The sequence below is a fragment of the Camelina sativa genome, chromosome 20, assembly GCF_030686135.1.
Source record: "Camelina sativa cultivar CO46 ecotype springtype chromosome 20, ASM3068613v1".
NCBI lineage: Eukaryota > Viridiplantae > Streptophyta > Magnoliopsida > Brassicales > Brassicaceae > Camelina > Camelina sativa.
Window position 1 is genome coordinate 28,160,508 of NC_141899.1, and position 20,550 is coordinate 28,181,057.

The following is a 20,550-nucleotide window of genomic DNA, read 5'->3' on the forward strand; positions in this document are numbered from 1 at the left end:
ATCACTGTCTCCAGTGAGGTAATCCTCATAGTCATCATCAAGGAAGATGGCTTGAGCAGTTGCATAATCCTTGGGGTTTTGAACAGCCTTACCTGGGAGTTGGTTGATCTTTGGGGCTGGTTGGTTGTTGTGGTGGCCTTCCAGGTATCGAACCTTTGTGTTGAGTGATTCGTACTTGGCATTGAGATCATTGTATCATGAGTCGATCTTGTTGCTCATCTGTGCGAACCGTTTCGCGATGTCCATAGAAGCTGTGGCCTGATTCTGAATCATTTGCTGAATGAGACCGCGTAACTAGCTTCTTGTGATTGGTTTGGTGGACCTTGTGGTTGTTGGAATCCAGGGGGTTGGTTGTAGGTTCCAGAGTACTGCTGGTTAGGTGCATAGCCTTGGTTGTACTGGACAAAAGGCTTCTGTTGGACTTGGTTCCCTTGAACTCCAGATGGGTAAGTTTGGTCCTGAGGATTTGCAACATTCGGGTTTCGATAAGACAGATTCGGATTTGGCTTGAAGTTGTTGTACCCTCTGTTGTAACCTCCTTGGTTGTTGATGTAGTTAACATGCTCTAGCTGCATAGTCTCCCTATCTTGGTGTTGAAACTGCTCGTCCTCTGATATAGCATGAACATGCTTCTGGTGGTTGAGGAGCTGATCGAGCTTTTCATTGAGGGCTTTCATGTCTCTCTTGTACTTGGAATCTTCCTCTCCTGTAGATCGCACAGAGCGATCATATTCCTCATTGTAGTTACCATCAGATTGAGCCAAATTCTCCACTAGGTCCCAACCTTCATCGACATCCTTGTTGAGGAAGTTACCATGACTTGCGGTGTCCAGCAACATCCGTATCTTGGGGACCACTCCTCTATAAAGTGTGCTCAGCAATGAAGCATTACTGAAGCCGTGATGTGGATATCGAGTAGTGTATCCATTGAAACGTTCCCAAGCTTCATTGAACGTTTCATTGTTCTTCTGTACAAAGTCGGAAATGTCATTTCTCAGCCTTGCGGTTCTAGAGTTGGAGAAGAATTTGGCCAAAAATGCCTTCTTGCACGCTTCCCAAGTGGTGATGGACTCCTTAGGGAGCAATTTCTCCCAGATGTGTGCTTTATCTCCCAAAGAAAATGGGAAAAGCCTGAGCTTGAATCCATCTTCACTGAGTCCATTGATCTTAGTGAGGCTACATAGCCTATCAAATTCATCCAGATGATCCAATGGGTCTTCCATTGGCAATAAATGAAACTTATTGCTCTTTATCATCTGGATGAGACTACTCTTGATCTCAAAATTGTTATTCTGCACAGCTGGTGGTACAATGCCATTCCTTTGAGTGTGAGTAGATGGAGCATCTCCTGCTCCTATATTGGTCCTTGCTTGAGGAGCTGGTGGACCGTTCTGATTATTCATCGTCTCCTCAATGATTGCTGGTTCTGGTTGAACTTGTTGTTGTCTGAGTAGCCGAGGTCTGTCGATGTTGTCGATGACAGGACTCAGGTTCTGGCTACCTCTGGATCGTGTTTGCATGCACAGGTAGGTATCCGAGTGTGTACACAAGGATCAACTCAATCCAGGTGATCAAGTGACGGGTCGGGTGGGTGCTCGGGTTGTACCTGAGATTCAAAACAAACAAAGCGAAAGCAAACAAGTCAGTTTCCGAACCAAATATAAACAAACGAACTTGATCTAGCAAGTACTGAAATCCTAAACGTAGCAAAATGGAATCAACCAAATGGCAACAACACCAAATTGATAGACAGGTTTTCACCCAGGATATCAATTCCCTATGCAGTTGTAGTGCAAAGGGTTATCAATCCAAATGGTTGTCTATCGCTAGCAGGAAGGATATGATCAGTACAATACAAGTAAAGCCAAGCAGATAGGGTTTTGATTCTAACAGTCCTAAAATAAATAAAAGAAAAGAATATGAACAAAGAAACCACACGACCTAAGCACTCGATGCAAGCAATCGAGTACATGATCGAGTGGGGTGATCGAGTAAGCAAGTTGGATATGAACAGCTCGAGCTATTACTCGATACAGGTTATCGTGTACCTGATCGGGTAAGTGGTCGAGTAAGTAAAGAAAATGTAAACAATTAAAATACGAAAGTTCCTAAGGATGGGGAAATCGAATCCTAAGTATTCTAGACCAGTACAGATGCCTTACATGCCTCAAGCAATTATTTCCTAGACAATGAACCTCTAAAACCTTGTCACCACACTCTCGCACTAGCAACAATCAACCTTGAACACATTACCACACTCTCGCACTAGAAATATGAACAAGCAGGCATTAAGATCGATCCATTATTGTCAGTAAACTCGAACTCATCTAATTTCTTACTCAGAGTCAAGTAAACCTCTAGCATTGGCTAAATCATGCATCTTATCTACACCTCTTGGTCGCTAAAACGCCTAGATCTAATCTCAACCTCTCGGTCTGTTGACAGCATTAAGACCACTAACCTAGAAGGAAATCTATCAATCATTTACAATCAAACTAAGGCATCCTAACCGATCAAGAACACAAAATCATCTATCCCATCCCTAGAAACTTTACTACACTACTCGGACATGATAACAAGAAACGAAACAATGAAAATGAATGAAAATTGCATTGTATTAAAAGATAGAGTAGAGTAGAGAGAGTACAAGATAGAAATCTAAAAAAACTACAAAATAAAAATGCAAAAACAAAAAGGAAAATGTTTGAGTCACTCAGTTCTCTCACAGAAGCTCTCGCTCTCTGGTTTGAGGGTCTGCGGCGTGCTCATTTGCGAGCTAGGAGAGGAGGGGGTTTATATATGGAAACCCGTTTGACCTAGCTTCCCAGACCTGCCCGATGGTCTACTCGATGGGGTACATGAGGGTGTAGTCGGGTTACTCCTCGGGTGGATCTTCGGGTTGCTCTTCATGCTCTTGGATCCTCCTCGATCGTATTGGGGTTCGGACTTGTTCTTGTAGCTCGATGGCTCCTTCGGGTACATGCTCGAGTTGTCCTTGTTTTTCCTCATTTTTGGCTCTTTAGCACCTGTTTTCATCCAAAATATGCAAATGCAGAAATGCAACACCCTAAATGGTCTAAAAGTGAATTCCTACAATTAATGACCTAAAAATGCTAAGTTAGAGGTATGAACAATGCAAAATATGGACAAAAAGGGATGCTAAAAACATATAAATTAGAGAGTTATCACCAAACTTAGCATATTTATCTATATAGTCAATATTTTCTATATGTCATAATTGTTTTCCCCCAAAAATAAGACCATTGGCCACTTTTTCAAATTTTTGAACTAAGAGGTACATCCTTGACAGTGGGAGTGAGAAGCAAGTCCCAACAAGAGAGGCTAATGAAGACGTTAAAGACTTAGAGAAAGAAAAGGTTGAAGTTGTTGCTAAAGAACAAAGAATGACACTCGTGCTAAATGAATTTAAGAAAGCCCTCGTGAGAAAAGACTATAGAGCTTACTCATACCAAAAAAACAAAGACGAATATGGAGCTTACTAAAAATCTTGTAGCCTTGTACCGCCATCTTGTGAATCAAAACTCGATGCTTAAAGAAACTATTACTTGAGAAAACATGAGATATTTCAGAAGTACATACGAAATGTGACCATTACAAAGCATATCTTAAAAGCATTAATGTAAATATCATCCTATAAATTGTTCATAAAATTCACTGTCACATACCTAAAAATGCCAAAAGAAGGATTGCTGGTATTGACAATTATATTTACAAAGAAAAATATTTCACACTTACATGTTCTCTATGAGATCTTACCGTTAAGAAGTGCTTATGTGACTTGGGAGCTAGCATTAGTTTGATGCCACTTTTGGTGTCAAAGAAACTTGAAACTATGTGTTATAAAGCACAAAAAAAATATATGTAAGTTTGAAATATTTTTCAATCACGTGAAACCATTAGTCTCTTAAAAAAAAATAAGTTATTAGTCATCAAAGGAAGCTTACTGCTACCCGTTTGATCTTTTTGTGTTGTGAGTTTTTTTACGACGAGTAGTATAAACATATTGCTCAGTGATAAGGGACCTGGTAGAGGATAATGTTGCATATATGTTTAGGTTGTTAAGGTTAGCACAAAGTCTAAGTTCAAATATTCTTAATTGGTTCATAAGAATATGAGACCAAATATTTGAATTAAGTAGTCACATTAAAATATTTGCCTAATTAGTAACGTTATATTCATGCTAAAAATGAATTGGCGCCTAACGCAGTCACTAACGTATAACGCCTAATCAGTGATTTAAACAATTTTAAAAAATATTATAAAATAAATTTTTTTCAGCAACTAGTCTGATAACCATGATGGAGGTGTAAAACACCCTGAGTATAAAATATTTGAAATACAACCAAATTTTGCTAGGTAATGAGCAACATTATTAAAATTTCTTGAAAAGAAAACAAACTGAGTCCTTTGAAACGAGTAGACTAATAATTTATGTCTTGAGTGATGCCTTAAATAGTTATATCGAAAAGATCCTTGTTTAGCATCTTAGTGAGTTTGACGTTGTCCCCCTTCAAACACAACAGTGGTGAGTCCTTGAATCCAGGTTTGTTTGATTGCCACCAAGGGAGCCTTAGCTTCCGCTTCCAAAGGAGATGACGCATAACCTGAAACTGAAGCTCTCCATCATTGCAAAACTTCATCTTGATCACGGAGTATCCAACCACATTTTGCTTGATTAGTAGTAGGATCAAAAGCAGCATCATAATTACATTTGGTGAATGGAGGCATAGGTCTTGTCCATTTAGCCATTGTCAGTTGATTGTCTTGAGTCTTTTCATGAGATGATCTTTCGAGTTGTTGATTCCATTGTCGAACATCTAATTGTGCACATATAGAACAACAACTTTCGGATTTTCATGAGTACCATCAAAGATAAAAGTAGTTCTACTTTTCCAAATATGCCATAGAAGCCAAAAACGAAGCAAGTATTTCTACTTTTTGAAATATGCCATAAAAGCCAAAAAAGAAACAATTTAAAGTTAAATGGAGTGTCATTGGCATTATGATCTTTAAAAAAAGCTTCAATGAAAGATTTAAAATTCAAATGGGGACTATAGATAAGATAAGGAGGGATATTCATTAGTTGCCATATTGATTCAGCATAGGGACACATAAAGAGAACTGCCTGAAAACATCTAGGACATACTGGATCAAGATTCGTTTAGTGGGTGGTTAAACGTGTGATTGTAGGTAATGATTTTGAAAGAATACGCCAAAGGAAATGTTTTATCTTTGGTAGAATATTGAGTTTCCAAATCGTTCGCTTCACTACGGTTGATCCATGAGGTATGAGTGGGAGATCATTTGGATGATTTGGGTTGCACATAAATAGCCAGTATCCTGAGTGGACCGTATAATCACCATTTTTATTATAATGGCAGATAATTTTGTCCGGAGTGTAGAAAGTGGAAGATAGGTGTTGATGATGTGTTCTTGATCTTCCTCGTTAATGTTTTCTCTAATTTTGGCAATGTACCAAAAGTGATAACTACCGGTTGAAGAGATAAAATCACCAAGATGTAAACTATTTTTCGGAGTAGAGCTACGTACTGATTGTGTAGGGTGGGTTGTTCTAATATTGTCATGATTAACACGAACAGTCTTACCATCACCAACAATATAACGGTATCCTAATTTGACTATTTTCAGGCCTTTCAAGATTGATGCCTAACAATAAGACTGATTAGCTCTCTGTTTTGCGTCTAAAATGTAAATCATCATTAAAGTATCTGGCTTTGAAAACCCTGGCAAACAAAGAGTTTGGGTGTTGAATTAGATGTCAAGCTTGTTTGGCAAGCAAAGCGTCACTAAAGTTTGCTAGGTCTTTAAAACCAAGCCCTCCCTCTGATTTTGTATATTGTAAACGCTTCTAGACTATCCATGGTATTCCTCTGTCCTGGTTACTTTTCTCCCACAAAATTTTTTGTAAAATGGATTCAATTTCAGACAGTACTTCTAGAGGTAGTTTAAAGCAAGACATCGAATAAACATGCACTGCTAAAGCAACAGATTTAATGAGTATCTCTTTACCAGCCGGTGATAAGTATCTTCCACGCTAAGAAGATGTTCTTTCTTTCACTTTATCAACAATATATGTGAACATTTCACTCTCTTTTTTTATCAAACTGTTCTGGAAGACCAAGATACTTACCACTACCCCCATGATTTGGAATTTGGAGAATGTTCTTTCAACGATTTTGCAGTTGTCCTGGAACCCTTGAACCAAAGTTATTAATGATTTGTTGGTGTTGATCTTTTGCCCGAAGTAGTATTCATAAACTTCGAAAGTTTCCTTTATTGCTCTGCAAATTTGAGCATTTGCTTGGCAGAAATACAAAGAATCATCAGCAAACTGCAGATGTGTGATGGGTGGAACACTATTGCCTATTTGAACACCTCGTATATATCCATCAGTTACCCTTGTTTTGATAAGATGACTCATTATGTCCGCACAAAGAATGAATAAGTACAGTGATAATGGGTCTTCTGGACGTATACCACGTTCAAGAACAACCATACCATGGGGAGAACCATTGATTAATATTGAGTAGTTAACGGAACGACCTGAGGCCATAATCCACACTCTATCCATTCTGTAGAAAAACCAAAAAGATACATTCTCCATAAAATCCTATTTGACCCTATCATATGCTTTGGTTACATATGTTTTGATGGTCATATAATTTTTTGATACACGCTTTCTCGATTTTAGAGAATGCATTATTTCATGAGCGATCATAACATTATCAATGACCAATCTCTCTGGTATGAAAGCAGCTTGTGTGTCGGAGACAATAGCATCTAAATGTTTATACATTTATGATATTATATATAAAAACTAAATAAAGAAAATTCATTATAGAAAAAACTTGTTAAATCATATAATAATTTAATTCATATCAATGAATGGTTATACCATGTAGATAAAGTTAAAATTTATAAATTTTAATTTATGTAGGTACAAAATTAAATTTAAAAAAAAAATACATTGAAGCAAGCAAAAACATAACTAGAAGATAATTGATTAAAGATCTTGTAGGAACACTTAAGTACAGTTAGGACTGTATCTAGAACCACCTAGTTTAGTAGTAAACCACCTGTTAGTACAAATACTTATAAGGTATGTTTCTATGAGCGCCTAATACTTAGACCGCCTAAATGTTCACCTAGATCACTTTTTAGAACATTACACATGATGTTACGAAATTGCCTTAATCAAATGATACTAATTAACCAAAAAAATACTAAAGTTTATTTTTGAAATACTTAAATAATAAATTTGCTAAACTTGGATTGTTTTAATTCATTTTAATATTGATATTCGTGAACATAAAATATTGATAGTTGCAAAAATCGGAAGATCTAAATAAATTGATTTTAAGTGCAATTTGTTCGGAAAAAAAAATTCATTCTCAGTTAACTCTAGTTAGGCCCATCCCAGCTAAGATAGTGATCAACATACAAAGGCCAAACTGACCACAACTAGGGTTTAAGGATGATAATAAAGATACCTTGAAGAAGAGAAAGGGAAGCCCAAGAGATATGAGAGAAGGAAAGAGAAAAAACTATAAAACCTTGTAAGAGATGATAAGGATGAAGAATCAATGGCTTCACCCTAAGCATACAACCCCATCTATGCCACATATCCATGTCTTTATTCTCTACCACTGTTCTTTCATATGTGTTGAAGATTCTAATCTATGATTGTTACAAACCATGTAAGCAAAAAAGATTGATAACTTTGCTTGGTCCATGCTAACCCTAGTGTTTGGGCAAAAGTGATCGGTTTTCTTATAAACTACGTAAAACATAAAGTAGATTGAATAGTCGTTTTTATTGATCAAAGTATTGAGCTCAAATACAAGAATTCAAGACACAATGAATCAATCTATAAATTTCATTTGTGTTTTAGAATTGAGTTGTGCATCTTGCGTTTAAGTCTCTTGCTTTACTCTTGATGTCCTCATGTTATGTCGTTCTCTCTTTTCATAGAGAAAATTTTATCCTAATCCTTTTAGGTTCTCTCTTGGGTTATTCGACTCTATTCACAATAGGGTTGATCACGAGAGTTTCGGTCCACTGAAAAAGTCAGTCACAAGACTCCCGGTCCATTGATAGAATTGGTCACTAGACTCTCAGCTCATTGAACTGAACCATCACAAGACTTTTCCTTTTATTAGATAAACTTAAATGTGTGTTGACTTCATCCTGTAAAATATATGTTGACTCTATCGAATTAATCATGAATTTTATTAATTTCATCAAGACGATAAAATTATACTCAACACCTAGTCATACCCTAATTTTAACTAGGCCTGGTCATTCGCATTTCAGTTTGGTCCAAGATTTCAAAATTTTGGGTCGATCAAGTTAAAATAAGCTTTGTCAAATTAAGTTGATTAAGAAGTCTGGTTTGGTTCGAGAAATTTTTTCCAAGCTGAACCGATTAAGGGGTGTTGTTTGCTTGGTTTTTGTTTAAAAAGTTCGGTTATCACCTAAAAGCTATTGTAGCCAAAGTTGCACCAGATATAAAATTCGGTATAGTTAATTGGGACAAATCGTCTTTTGCTTGTAGTGTTAGTTAGCTTTAATTAATCTTTGGTAATTTTGTATATTTCAATATTTTTTTGGTGACTAGTTTGGTTTTGTGAAGCTAAACTGATTGTTAACCAAAATTTTTAATTTCTCAAAAAATACTATTTTCTTGTTTTTTTTTTTTTTTTTGGGTCCAAAGTGTAGTTTCAAATTGAACTGAACTTTTGTCAAATATACCAAAAAAATATTGAAATATACAAAATTACCAAAGATTAATTAATGCTAACTAACACTACAAGCAAAAGACGATTTGTCCCAATTAACTATACCGAATTTTATATCTGGTGCAACTTTGGCTACAATAGCTTTTAGGTGATAACCGAACTTTTTAAACAAAAACCAAGCAAACAACACCCCTTAATCGGTTCAGCTTGGAAAAAATTTCTCGAACCAAACCAGACTTCTTAATCAACTTAATTTGACAAAGCTTATTTTAACTTGATCGACCCAAAATTTTGAAATCTTGGACCAAACTGAAATGCGAATGACCAGGCCTAGTTATCAGTCTTGATGAAATTAATAAAATTCATGATTAATTCGATAGAGTCAACATATATTTTACAGGATGAAGTCAACACACATTTAAGTTTATCTAATAAAAGGAAAAGTCTTGTGATGGTTCAGTTCAATGAGCTGAGAGTCTAGTGACCAATTCTATCAATGGACCGGGAGTCTTGTGACTGACTTTTTCAATGGACCGAAACTCTCGTGATCAACCCTATTGTGAATAGAGTCGAATAACCCAAGAGAGAACCTAAAAGGATTAGGATAAAATTTTCTCTATGAAAAGAGAGAACGACATAACATGAGGACATCAAGAGTAAAGCAAGAGACTTAAACGCAAGATGCACAACTCAATTCTAAAACACAAATGAAATTTATAGATTGATTCATTGTGTCTTGAATTCTTGTATTTGAGCTCAATACTTTGATCAATAAAAACGACTATTCAATCTACTTTATGTTTTACGTAGTTTATAAGAAAACCGATCACTTTTGCCCAAACACTAGGGTTAGCATGGACCAAGCAAAGTTATCAATCTTTTTTGCTTACATGGTTTGTAACAATCATAGATTAGAATCTTCAACACATATGAAAGAACAGTGGTAGAGAATAAAGACATGGATATGTGGCATAGATGGGGTTGTATGCTTAGGGTGAAGCCATTGATTCTTTATCCTTATCATCTCTTACAAGGTTTTATAGTTTTTTCTCTTTCCTTCTCTCATATCTCTTGGGCTTCCCTTTCTCTTCTTCAAGGTATCTTTATTATCATCCTTAAACCCTAGTTGTGGTCAGTTTGGCCTTTGTATGTTGATCACTATCTTAGCTGGGATGGGCCTAACTAGAGTTAACTGAGAATGAATTTTTTTTTCCGAACAAATTGCACTTAAAATCAATTTATTTAGATCTTCCGATTTTTGCAACTATCAATATTTTATGTTCACGAATATCAATATTAAAATGAATTAAAACAATCCAAGTTTAGCAAATTTATTATTTAAGTATTTCAAAAATAAACTTTAGTATTTTTTTGGTTAATTAGTATCATTTGATTAAGGCAATTTCGTAACATCATGTGTAATGTTCTAAAAAGTGATCTAGGTGAACATTTAGGCGGTCTAAGTATTAGGCGCTCATAGAAACATACCTTATAAGTATTTGTACTAACAGGTGGTTTACTACTAAACTAGGTGGTTCTAGATACAGTCCTAACTGTACTTAAGTGTTCCTACAAGATCTTTAATCAATTATCTTCTAGTTATGTTTTTGCTTGCTTCAATGTATTTTTTTTTTAAATTTAATTTTGTACCTACATAAATTAAAATTTATAAATTTTAACTTTATCTACATGGTATAACCATTCATTGATATGAATTAAATTATTATATGATTTAACAAGTTTTTTCTATAATGAATTTTCTTTATTTAGTTTTTATATATAATATCATAAATGTATAAACATTTAGATGCTATTGTCTCCGACACACAAGCTGCTTTCATACCAGAGAGATTGGTCATTGATAATGTTATGATCGCTCATGAAATAATGCATTCTCTAAAATCGAGAAAGCGTGTATCAAAAAATTATATGACCATCAAAACATAATATATATTACCGATTAAAACGAAAGACTTCCAATTGGTTTCTAGCTACAAACTAAAACAGAATTGTATTACCAAAATTTTGGTTTGGAACATATGCCCAACCTTTTTAACTAAACCCAATATATTATATATATATATATATATATATATATATATATATATATATTCCTGTCAATTAGCTCTCTAACCTTTAAAACACTCTTATAATAAACGTGTGACTGGTTTAAATGTAACGGTTGCAGATGCATGCGCGAAAGTTTGTAGAATTGGACAGATGTAGTTTTAGACGTTACTAAACGATTTATAAGATTATTATAAATGTTAAAAAAAATGAATTCTATTATGGTGAAGCCATTATCTTTGCCTTCTCTTTGCTGGAACGGTATATCCGGATCTCGATGCCGGTTTGGGACAGTTCCTTGATGGTTCCGTTCAGGCATCTTCCATGTATGTGATTGGGACATTCCATTATGATGTCAATTTGGCATTCCACTACCAATTTCTAATTGATTTTGGTGCACTTCCCATTGAAACATTTCAAGAGGTTGTAACGGAAGATCAATTGAGGCCCATAGTGAAACTTACTCGCAATTGGTGCCTTGGTCGACAAATATGGGATCCAGAAATATTATGGTTAAAAAGATGTGACAAATTGGTGGACAAGGAGGTGATTAATATAATCGACAACCGACCATACACGGACAACTTCATAGTCACTACCCCGCGATGTGCATGGCATTTCAAAAGATATGATTCAGAACCATCTCAAACAACACATCAGATTTATTGTCTAATTAGAGTGATGCGAAAAGCATTTAGGAGTCTCATCTATAAGATCATCCATAAAATATTAGTATTTTATGAGTGTACGAAGAGGGGACTTAACAAATTTATTATGTTGCTTGTAAGGCTTCTGTTTGAAAACAGGTCACTTCCATAGTTCCACTTCTTCCTCGAAATTGTGTTCAATTTCTTTTATTTGTTTCAATGGTTGTATTTGAATGGTTTTGTTGCATGTGAACTCTTATGATACAATAGATGATTTATCGGTGTTAAAAAAAAGCGCTCTCTAACCTTTAAAACACTCTTATAATAAATATGTGATTGGTTTAAGTGTAACGGTTGCGGATGCATGTATCAGAATTTGCGAAATTGGACAGATATGGTTTTAGGCGTTACTAAACAATTTAAAAAATTAGTATAAATATTAAAAAATAAATGCGTTTGGGAGTGATTTGTGACTGTTTGACATCGGTTACACTAGCTATGTAACAAAAAAAATATACAATATATGACTTATATAGGAATATCTGTATATTCATAATAAAATTAAATTCTTAAACTAATTAAAAATTAAGTTAAGAGATTTGGAACAAATTTCATATACAAATCATATGTTTTTATAAGTCATATATTGTACAAAGATTACTAATGTAGATATAAAGATTAAATTTATGAGAAAAACTACCCAAATTCGGAAATGTTTTTTCATTACTTAATAATAAAATGGTTGTTTGTTTTTACTTAACCGATGGTTGTGATCATATTTTTTTTATAAAAAAAAAAAGAAAAAAAAAACTTAGAAGTTGTAAAATCGTGACATTTACAAACCACACATAAAGATACTCCCAAACGCATGTGGTGGTGTATCAGTAGTACACACACAACCAGTCTGAAAGTCAAAACCCAATCCAAAAACCGTCCTGCTCTGCCTCTTTAATTCCCGGATTAGGGTTATTTCGTAGCAACTCTCTCTACTCATACAAGACCCAAGAGACGCCACGCTTCGTATCACAAAGGACTCGGTAAAAAAAACAACAACAAAAAAAGTTCGAGCGAGAACAACAAAAACAAGCTAAGTTAACACACAAATTAACATCAATCTCATCTTCTCGTTCACTACACGGCGCGTACACAACACGTGGACTGTTATTCATAGGAAAACCGCTACAACGCGCTGAAAACGCGCGTGTGTTCAGACACAAAGTGGATAATCATGGGGAAACTGTCTAAACCCTAAAGAGAGAGAAAAAAAAAAAAAAAGAGAAAAGATTTTTAATTTTTCTCTTTTTTTTTTAATAGATTACCAAAGGAGATGGAGAATACTAAAATACGCTGGATATGAAAGAGCTTTAACGTACGCCGTCGTTTAGTCGTTCCTCTATGGGGGTCTCTCTCTCTTTTAAACCTACGTTCCTCTTCACCCTTAATCTCTCCTCGCTCTCTCTCTATTCTCCTTTGCGCTTCATCTCTCTCTCTTTGTAAACTCTGTAACTTCGAAACCGATCAATCCATGGCTAACTCCTCCGCTGGCTCCGCCGCAGACCACCGCAACAAGCACCTCACCGTCAATCCACCGCACCAGATCTTCAAGGGTATTTCCCCATTCTCAATCGTTTTTTTTTTCTTAGCTCCTTTCGATGATTCTGTGTTTTTCGGGTCTTCTTCTCATTACGGAGACTCGAAGACAATCTTAATTTTTTTAGTGTGATGGCAGCAGCTCTTCTCTCTCTCTCTCATCGATGCTTAATCGATGATTGAATTAGCGTTAACAGAGTTCTATATAAGTCTTTAATTAGGGTTTTTGGTGTCTTTGGATCGCTTTTTGTTTGAGAGCAAAAGCGATAGCATTACAAAGTTTTTAGCTCCTGGGGTTTTGATTTTGGGACTGAGTTTGTTTTGATTTTTTTTTGATATTTGTAATAGTTAAAAAGTTATGATTTTTTTGATGGTACCATGAGCTCTATGTGTGCTTGTTATCAATTTTATATGGATTCCTTACCTTGTCCGACAACTGGTGTTTTAAGTTCGTTGTTGTTGTTTAGTATTGTTGCAGATCCACTAGATGTGGATTGTTTCAGTCTTGAATGTCAGACCTTTTTGTACTTCATGGTGTGTCCATTGTGAAATTGCGAGTTTAGCGACCATACTGTGTCTGTGTCTTTTACTAGTGGGACTAGAGTGACATTTGTGGCCTTATCATGTGCAGATATCCAGGGTTCTGACAATGCGATTCCTCTTTCACCTCAGTGGCTTCTCTCCAAACCAGGGGAGAACAAGACTGGAATGGGAACTGGGGTATTGTTTATATTGCTTAATGCTTATATGCCTGCAGTTTATTTTTTTTTTCGTTTTATCTTTTCGCTTTTAACATGTGAACTGGCTTAACTTTTACAGGATCCAAATCCTCATGGGAACCAGGATGTTGTGAGACCAACAGGAAATGGGGAGGAGATACCAGATCATCTGAAGAAAAAAGATGTTTTCCGGCCATCCTTACTTGATGCGGAAAGTGGTCGTCGCGATCGTTGGCGTGATGAGGAAAGGGATACCTTGTCCACTGTCAGAAAAGACCGCTGGCGGAATGGCGAGAAAGACTCTCCTGCTGATAATAAGAAGGTGGACAGGTGGGATAATGTGGCTCCTAAATTTGGAGAACCACGACGTGGTCCGAATGACCGGTGGACTGATTCAGGAAACAAGGATGCTGTGCCAGACCAGCGGCGTGAGAGCAAGTGGAACTCTCGCTGGGGACCTGATGATAAGGAAGCTGAGATTCCGCGTAATAGGTGGGATGAACCTGGTAAGGACGGTGAAGTCATTCGTGAGAAGGGTCCATCCCTTCCTACTGGTGATGGAGACCATTACCGGCCCTGGAGACCCTCTCAAGGTCGAGGAAGAGGTGAAGCTCTTCACAGCCAATCAACACCAAACAAGCAGGTTCCAGCCTTCTCTCACAGCAGGGGGCGCGGAGACAACACTGCTATCTTTTCAGCTGGACGTGGAAGGTTGAGTCCTGGTGGAAGCCTTTTTACTAGCGCGTCAAACCAGTCTCACGCCCCTGGATCTGCCTCTGACAAGGGGGAAAGTGGTCCTGGACAGCCTCCCCATCTGAGATATAGCAGAATGAAACTGTTGGATGTGTACAGGATGGCTGACTCAGAGTGTTATGAAAAGTTTCCAGATGGGTTCATTGAGGTTCCTTCCCTTACGTGTGATCAGCCATCGGATCCTTTGGCTCTTTGCGCTCCAAGTTCCGATGAAGTGGTGAGTATTTCCTAATTTAGTTGATCTTTTTCTTCCTAAAATATCTCAACTCTCATCTATATATCCTTGTTGTTACTCACAGAATGTTCTGGATGCGATTGAGAAAGGAAAAATAGTGAGCAGTGGTGCCCCTCAGACGACCAAGGATGGCACCGGTGGACGAAATCCAGCTGAATTTTCACAACCTAGGCGAATCAGGCCGGGTAAGAATTCTGTGAAAGACATCTAAGCTTCTAGTGTTATGTATATGACATAAATGAGTAAATTTTGTGAATGCCTTGGTGCAGCTGGAAGCAGAGAAGATATGACATTCGCCGCTGAAGAACCTAAAGATGAAAGTAATGAAACAAGGAACTATCCAGATGATAAGTTTAGGCCTGAAGGTATGCGTTGCCATATTGGGGCTTTCGTGCAGCTTCGTTGACTCGAATGTCAAAAAAAGAAAAAGTGCTGCTTTTTTTTTACTCTTGTTAGATAAAGCTGGTATTGGAATTGAGTGGATGTCGATTTCCATACTCATATTCATTAAAATCCTATAAGCAGTGTTGTCAAAGCTGAAAATGCTAATATTTAATCTAGATGATTCAAGTTCTTTCTATGTCCCTACTAGCCTCTCACATTATGGTTTCTGTCCTTTTGCAGCTTCTCATGAAGGTTATGCACCTTTTAGGAAAGGCAATGAGGTGCCTGTCAGAGAACAGAAAGAACTCAGTATGCAGGGAAATACTCATGTTCAATCAGTCTCTCCATGGCGTCAGCCTTCTGCGGGAGAAAGGTCAAATAGGAACTCACATGATTGGAATGATCCTTCAGCTGATAGCAGGCTGAAATCTTCGGACAGCGTCTGGTCGCATCCTAAAGATTCAATAAATCATTTAGGCAGCAATAATATGATGTTGCCACAATCCAAAGGTGACTCAAGATGGCAAATCAATGAAGATCCTGCACTTAGAAGGCAGCCATCTCTGGTGTTTGACAGGGGCCAGGAAGTCAGAAAGCTTCTGCCACCTTCACCTGAAGAACTTTCACTCTATTATAAAGATCCTCAGGGTCTAATTCAAGGCCCTTTTTCTGGATCTGATATCATTGGATGGTTTGAGGCTGGATATTTTGGCATAGATTTGCTAGTTCGTGTTGCAACTGCACCAAATGATTCTCCTTTTTCATTACTTGGTGATGTAATGCCACATTTGCGGGCTAAGTCGGGTCCACCACCTGGTTTTACTGGTGCCAAGCAAAACGAATTTGTTGATGCGGTTGGTCCATCAGCCTTCCCTGGTGTGGGAAAAGTTCATTCTGGGATGGGTGAGGCTCAGATGGTGCAAAATGATATGAGGTATAAGCATGTTGCAGGGACTGTAGCGGAGAATCAGTTTATTGAATCATTGATGTCTGGGGGTTTGAACAGTTCAGCTCAAGGTAGTCCTAGCGTTAGTTATTTAAGGTGTTCTAAGAATATATTTTGTTATACTATTAGCTGTTCAGGACCAGTAACTTTATTTGTTTTCTCTGTTTCAATGTTGTCTCTGTAGGTGTTCAAGGATATGGAGTAAATAGTTCCGGTGGGTTATCTTTACCAGTTACTGATGGTGGGGCTGACATGTATCTCTTGGCCAAGAAACTGGAACTTGAGCGGCAGAGATCAATACCTAGTCCATATTCATATTGGCCTGGTCGAGAATCTGCAAACCTGATGCCAGGATCAGAGAATGTGTCAGAAAATGTTCAACAACCTGCCCGTTCTCCGAGTTCTGATTTGTTGTCCATCCTCCAAGGTGTAACGGATAGGTCTTCTCCTGCTGTTAGTGGTCCTCCTCCTGCTTGGTCACAATCCAATCAAAAGGAAAGTGATTTGCATCATGCCAAAAGTTTCCAAACGCAAACTCCATTTGGGGCCCAACAGCAGAGACTGCCGGAGCATAATTTACCTTTGGCAGGTTTACTTGGTCAGCCTATTGAAAATAATCCTGGTGGCATGTTATCACCTGATATGATGCTTGCCACTGGACTCTCTCAAGATCAGCAATCGCTCAATCTGTTGCAGCAGCAACAGCTCTTGTTGCAGTTGAATGCTCAGACACCACTTTCTGCCCAACATCAGCGTCTATTGGTGGAAAAGATGCTTTTGCTTAAACACCAACAGAAACAGGAAGAGCAGCAGCAGTTGTTACGACAGCAACAGCAGCTGTTTTCCCAGGTACTTGCAGATCAACAACGTTCTCAGCAAAGGTTTGGAGAGCCATCTTATGGGCAGTTGCAGGCATCTTTTGATGCACTTAGGCTGCAACCATCAAAAGATATGTCACAGGTCAATCAACAGATGCAGGTTTCTGTTTCCCATGAGGAGAGAGGTGCCAACTTAGCTGATTTGCTCCCAGTAACTCTTGCAAGCAATCAGAATGTTGCTTCGTTCGAAACCCCCTCTCGGCACCTGCAACACCAGCTGTTTGGTAATGTTGACCCTAGGATGAACGAGGGGATGGCTCTGGCTGATCAAATTGATGATACCCATAAAAATGATTCAAAATCAGAATATGAAAGAACAGTTACTGCAGATTACATGAACATCATGTCTTCTGAAAAGCCTGTCTTCCCACATGGCTATCATGCTACACATAATATGGATGAACCTGTGAGCTGTGCAACCAACGAAAGCTCCACTGCTACTGTAACAGCTCCCGAAACATGTGATAATAAGTTGCTGGAGGAGCAGGCTAAGGACTTGTGTGCTGGACAGGGAGAGACCAGTAGTGAGTTATCTGTGGAGACTCCTGCAACTGAAGTTAAAAACAATGAAGTATCTGGAGGACGGAAGACTTCTGAGAAGAAGTCCAGGAAGCAGCGGGCTAAGCAGTCTGCTGACCTGGCTAAGATAACGTCTAGAGCTCCTCTGCAGGAGGCGAAGCAACCTGAACCAGGAAGTGCTGATGATTCTGAGATAAAGGGAAAAGCTAGAAAGACGGTTGACACTTCGATAGACAGTGACACTCACCTCATTAAGAGCTCCACTGTCACAGCTTCTAACACCTCCCAAATGAGTTCCGAAGCCGGTTCAGTCAGGGGAGAAGAGTCTTCACTTCAAAACACACGAACACAACCAGGCCGAGCTTGGAAGCCTGCTCCTGGCTTTAAACCGAAGTCATTGCTAGAAATTCAAATGGAAGAACAGAGGGAAGCACAAGCAGAAGCTTTAGCTCCAAAAATTTCTACAACTGTGAGTTCAGTGGGTTCGGCTGCTCCTTGGGCTGGGATTGTTGCCCATTCAGATCCTAACATACTAAGAGAGACTCATGCAGAGTCAGCTAATACTCAAACCGGTGTTGTAAAGCCTGAAAGTGTCCCTGCTCTTAAGGCTAAGAAAAGCCACTTGCATGACTTGCTGGCTGATGATGTTTTTGCCAAATCCAGTGACAAAGCGAGGGAAGTAAAGGAAATCAATTCTGACAATGATGCATTTATGAAAGTCACAGCCACTAATATAGAGTCTTTAGACGATGATAACTTTATTGAGGCTAAGGAAACGAAAAAGAGCCGCAAGAAATCTGCGAGAGCTAAGAATTCTGGGGCAAAAATTGCTGCACATGTTCCTACTGTAGATACATCCCTCCAAACAAACTCGGTTGAGAAGGGAAAAAGTTCTCGTGTTGTACAGCAGCAGGAGAAGGAAGTTTTGCCTGCTATTCCTTCTGGGCCTTCTCTGGGAGATTTTGTTCTCTGGAAAGGAGAGACTGTAAACAATCCTCCACCGGCTGCGGCATGGTCTACTGGTCCGAAAAAATCCACAAAACCTAGCTCGCTTAGGGATATCGTGAGGGAGCAGGAGAAGATGACGACCTCGTCTCATCCACCCCCTAGTCCAGTACCTATCACCCAGAAATCTACTCCATCACAGGCTCATCAGGGCGGTGCTTCCTGGTCACGTTCTGCATCTTCCCCTTCGCAGGCTATTTCTCAATCTTCCTCTCAGTCAAAATCCAAAGGAGATGATGACCTTTTCTGGGGTCCAGTTGAGCAATCAACCCAGGAATCAAAACAGTATGAACCCATTTCTTGTTCCTTGAATTCTCAAGTTGTCATATGTGATGTTGTATTACTAAATATATTGAAGGAGCAGCTTTCCCTTATAGTTTCTACATGCTATATGAGTTTGCATTTTATTATCATCTTATATGTGTTGAAGATATAAGACTAACTGAGAGTTCTTTTCGAGCAGGGGAGACTTTCCTCATCTTACAAGTCAAAGCAGTTGGGGAACCAAAAACACTACTGGAAAAGTCAATGCGGGAACTTCACTGAATCGACAGAAATCAGTTTCAACTGGATCTGCAGATCGGGTTTTGTCTTCACCTGTTGTCACTCAGGCGTCACAAAAAGGGAAAAAGGAGGCAGTGACAAAACTCACAGGTATGCTTTTACTGACAATCACTGTCTGTCTGAAACTCTTGGCTTGTTTTTTCTCATGTGGATCTGTGGTTTTCCAGAGGCGGATGGCTTCAGAGATTGGTGCAAAAGCGAATGTCTCAGACTTCTTGGCTCAGAAGGTATAAAGTTCATATTACACTGTAGTCTTCAATTTGTATTTGGTCCTTCCCTATATATACATTTTCTGCGAGTTCTAGGTGAGCCTGCCCTAGGCAAACTGTCTTGTAACCTTGTTGGGACTGATTGAAGAACATATACGGGAACATCCTCTCTTTCCTTAGATCAAACATCTATTCTGTTTTTAATGTCGTGTGTATCTCTTTTGCCAGATACAAGTGTCTTGGAATTTTGTCTGAAGCTATCCCGATCAGAAGCTGAAACTCTTCTGACAGAGAACCTGGGGTCGCGTGATCCGGACCACAAGTTCATCGACAAATTTCTCAACTACAAAGACCTGTTACCTTCAGAAGTAGTTGAGATTGCATTTCAATCAAAAGGCTCGGGGGTCGGGACCCGAAACAACACAGGAGAAGACTATTATTATAATAACACTAGTGCTGCAAATGACGGCTTCTCAAAAGTTGGAGGAAAGAAAAAGGCAAAGAAAGGGAAGAAGGTAAGCTTGAGCGCATCAGTTCTGGGATTTAATGTGGTTAGTAACAGGATCATGATGGGAGAGATTCAGACAATTGATGATTAAGAGGAGGAAGTTGGAGAGATGTTTATACACTTTTGGGCTTCAGTTTTCATTGTACATTTGGTTTTTAGGACAAATCTTGGTCTCTTTAATTTTATATGGGATGGAACTTGTTTTATCTCTCTAGGAAGTTTTGTTAGACTACTTTCAGCGAGATGAGGTTTTTTCATGTTCCTCTTTCCCTTTTTAGTCGCAACCCAAAAGAGATCTTGGATTTTGTTTGTTGTTTTACGTATTAGACACCTTTTTGTTCACCCAAATATTCTTTTCTTTTTTTCGCAAGACTTCAAGTTTTATTTATAGTCATCACAAATTTTTACAACTACAGAGGACTGAAGCCGACCATTAAGACAAAAGAATGCCGTAAACCTTCCCAAAAGTAGAAAGATAAAGTTCTTTCAATTCTTAGAAGAAGAAAAAGTAGAAAACTATGTGGGTAATACAAAAACATATTATTCTGAAAAATCAAAAATATATGGAATTTAATTTCATTCAAGAATAATATTATTGGTTACTCTTAATATTCCAACTTTAGATATTCTTCGAATATTAATGGGAAAGTTTATATTATATACAAAAAGAAAAAAAAAATTCAAACTAAAGTTATTCATCGGAGAAACTCCCTTTGGTTCATATTGCATTATTTAAAAATAAATAT

At 37.9% G+C, this 20,550-nt stretch overlaps 2 protein-coding genes and 1 non-coding gene across 3 annotated transcripts; 2 read left to right on the plus strand and 1 right to left on the minus strand.

Moving 5' to 3' along the window:
* The first annotated feature begins 894 nt into the window (after nt 1–894).
* Nucleotides 895–1,001, plus strand: LOC147919486 (small nucleolar RNA R71). The gene has a single exon (XR_015594213.1). It is a non-coding gene; the product is annotated as a small nucleolar RNA R71 (small nucleolar RNA).
* A 3,643-nt stretch (nt 1,002–4,644) lies between these two features.
* Nucleotides 4,645–6,613, minus strand: LOC147919487 (uncharacterized). The gene is made up of 3 exons (XM_087503983.1): nt 6,173–6,613; nt 5,926–6,076; nt 4,645–4,838 (listed from the first exon to the last, which is right to left on the minus strand). The coding sequence occupies exons 1-3, from the start codon at nt 6,611–6,613 to the stop codon at nt 4,645–4,647; spliced, it is 786 nt and encodes a 261-aa protein (XP_087360109.1).
* A 6,156-nt stretch (nt 6,614–12,769) lies between these two features.
* Nucleotides 12,770–20,152, plus strand: LOC104771436 (protein ESSENTIAL FOR POTEXVIRUS ACCUMULATION 1). The gene is made up of 10 exons (XM_087505108.1): nt 12,770–13,101; nt 13,716–13,804; nt 13,904–14,773; nt 14,856–14,976; nt 15,061–15,156; nt 15,416–16,192; nt 16,306–18,808; nt 18,987–19,177; nt 19,255–19,314; nt 19,525–20,152. The coding sequence occupies exons 1-10, from the start codon at nt 13,020–13,022 to the stop codon at nt 19,893–19,895; spliced, it is 5,160 nt and encodes a 1,719-aa protein (XP_087361234.1). The 5' UTR covers nt 12,770–13,019; the 3' UTR covers nt 19,896–20,152.
* Nucleotides 20,153–20,550: the final 398 nt, after the last annotated feature.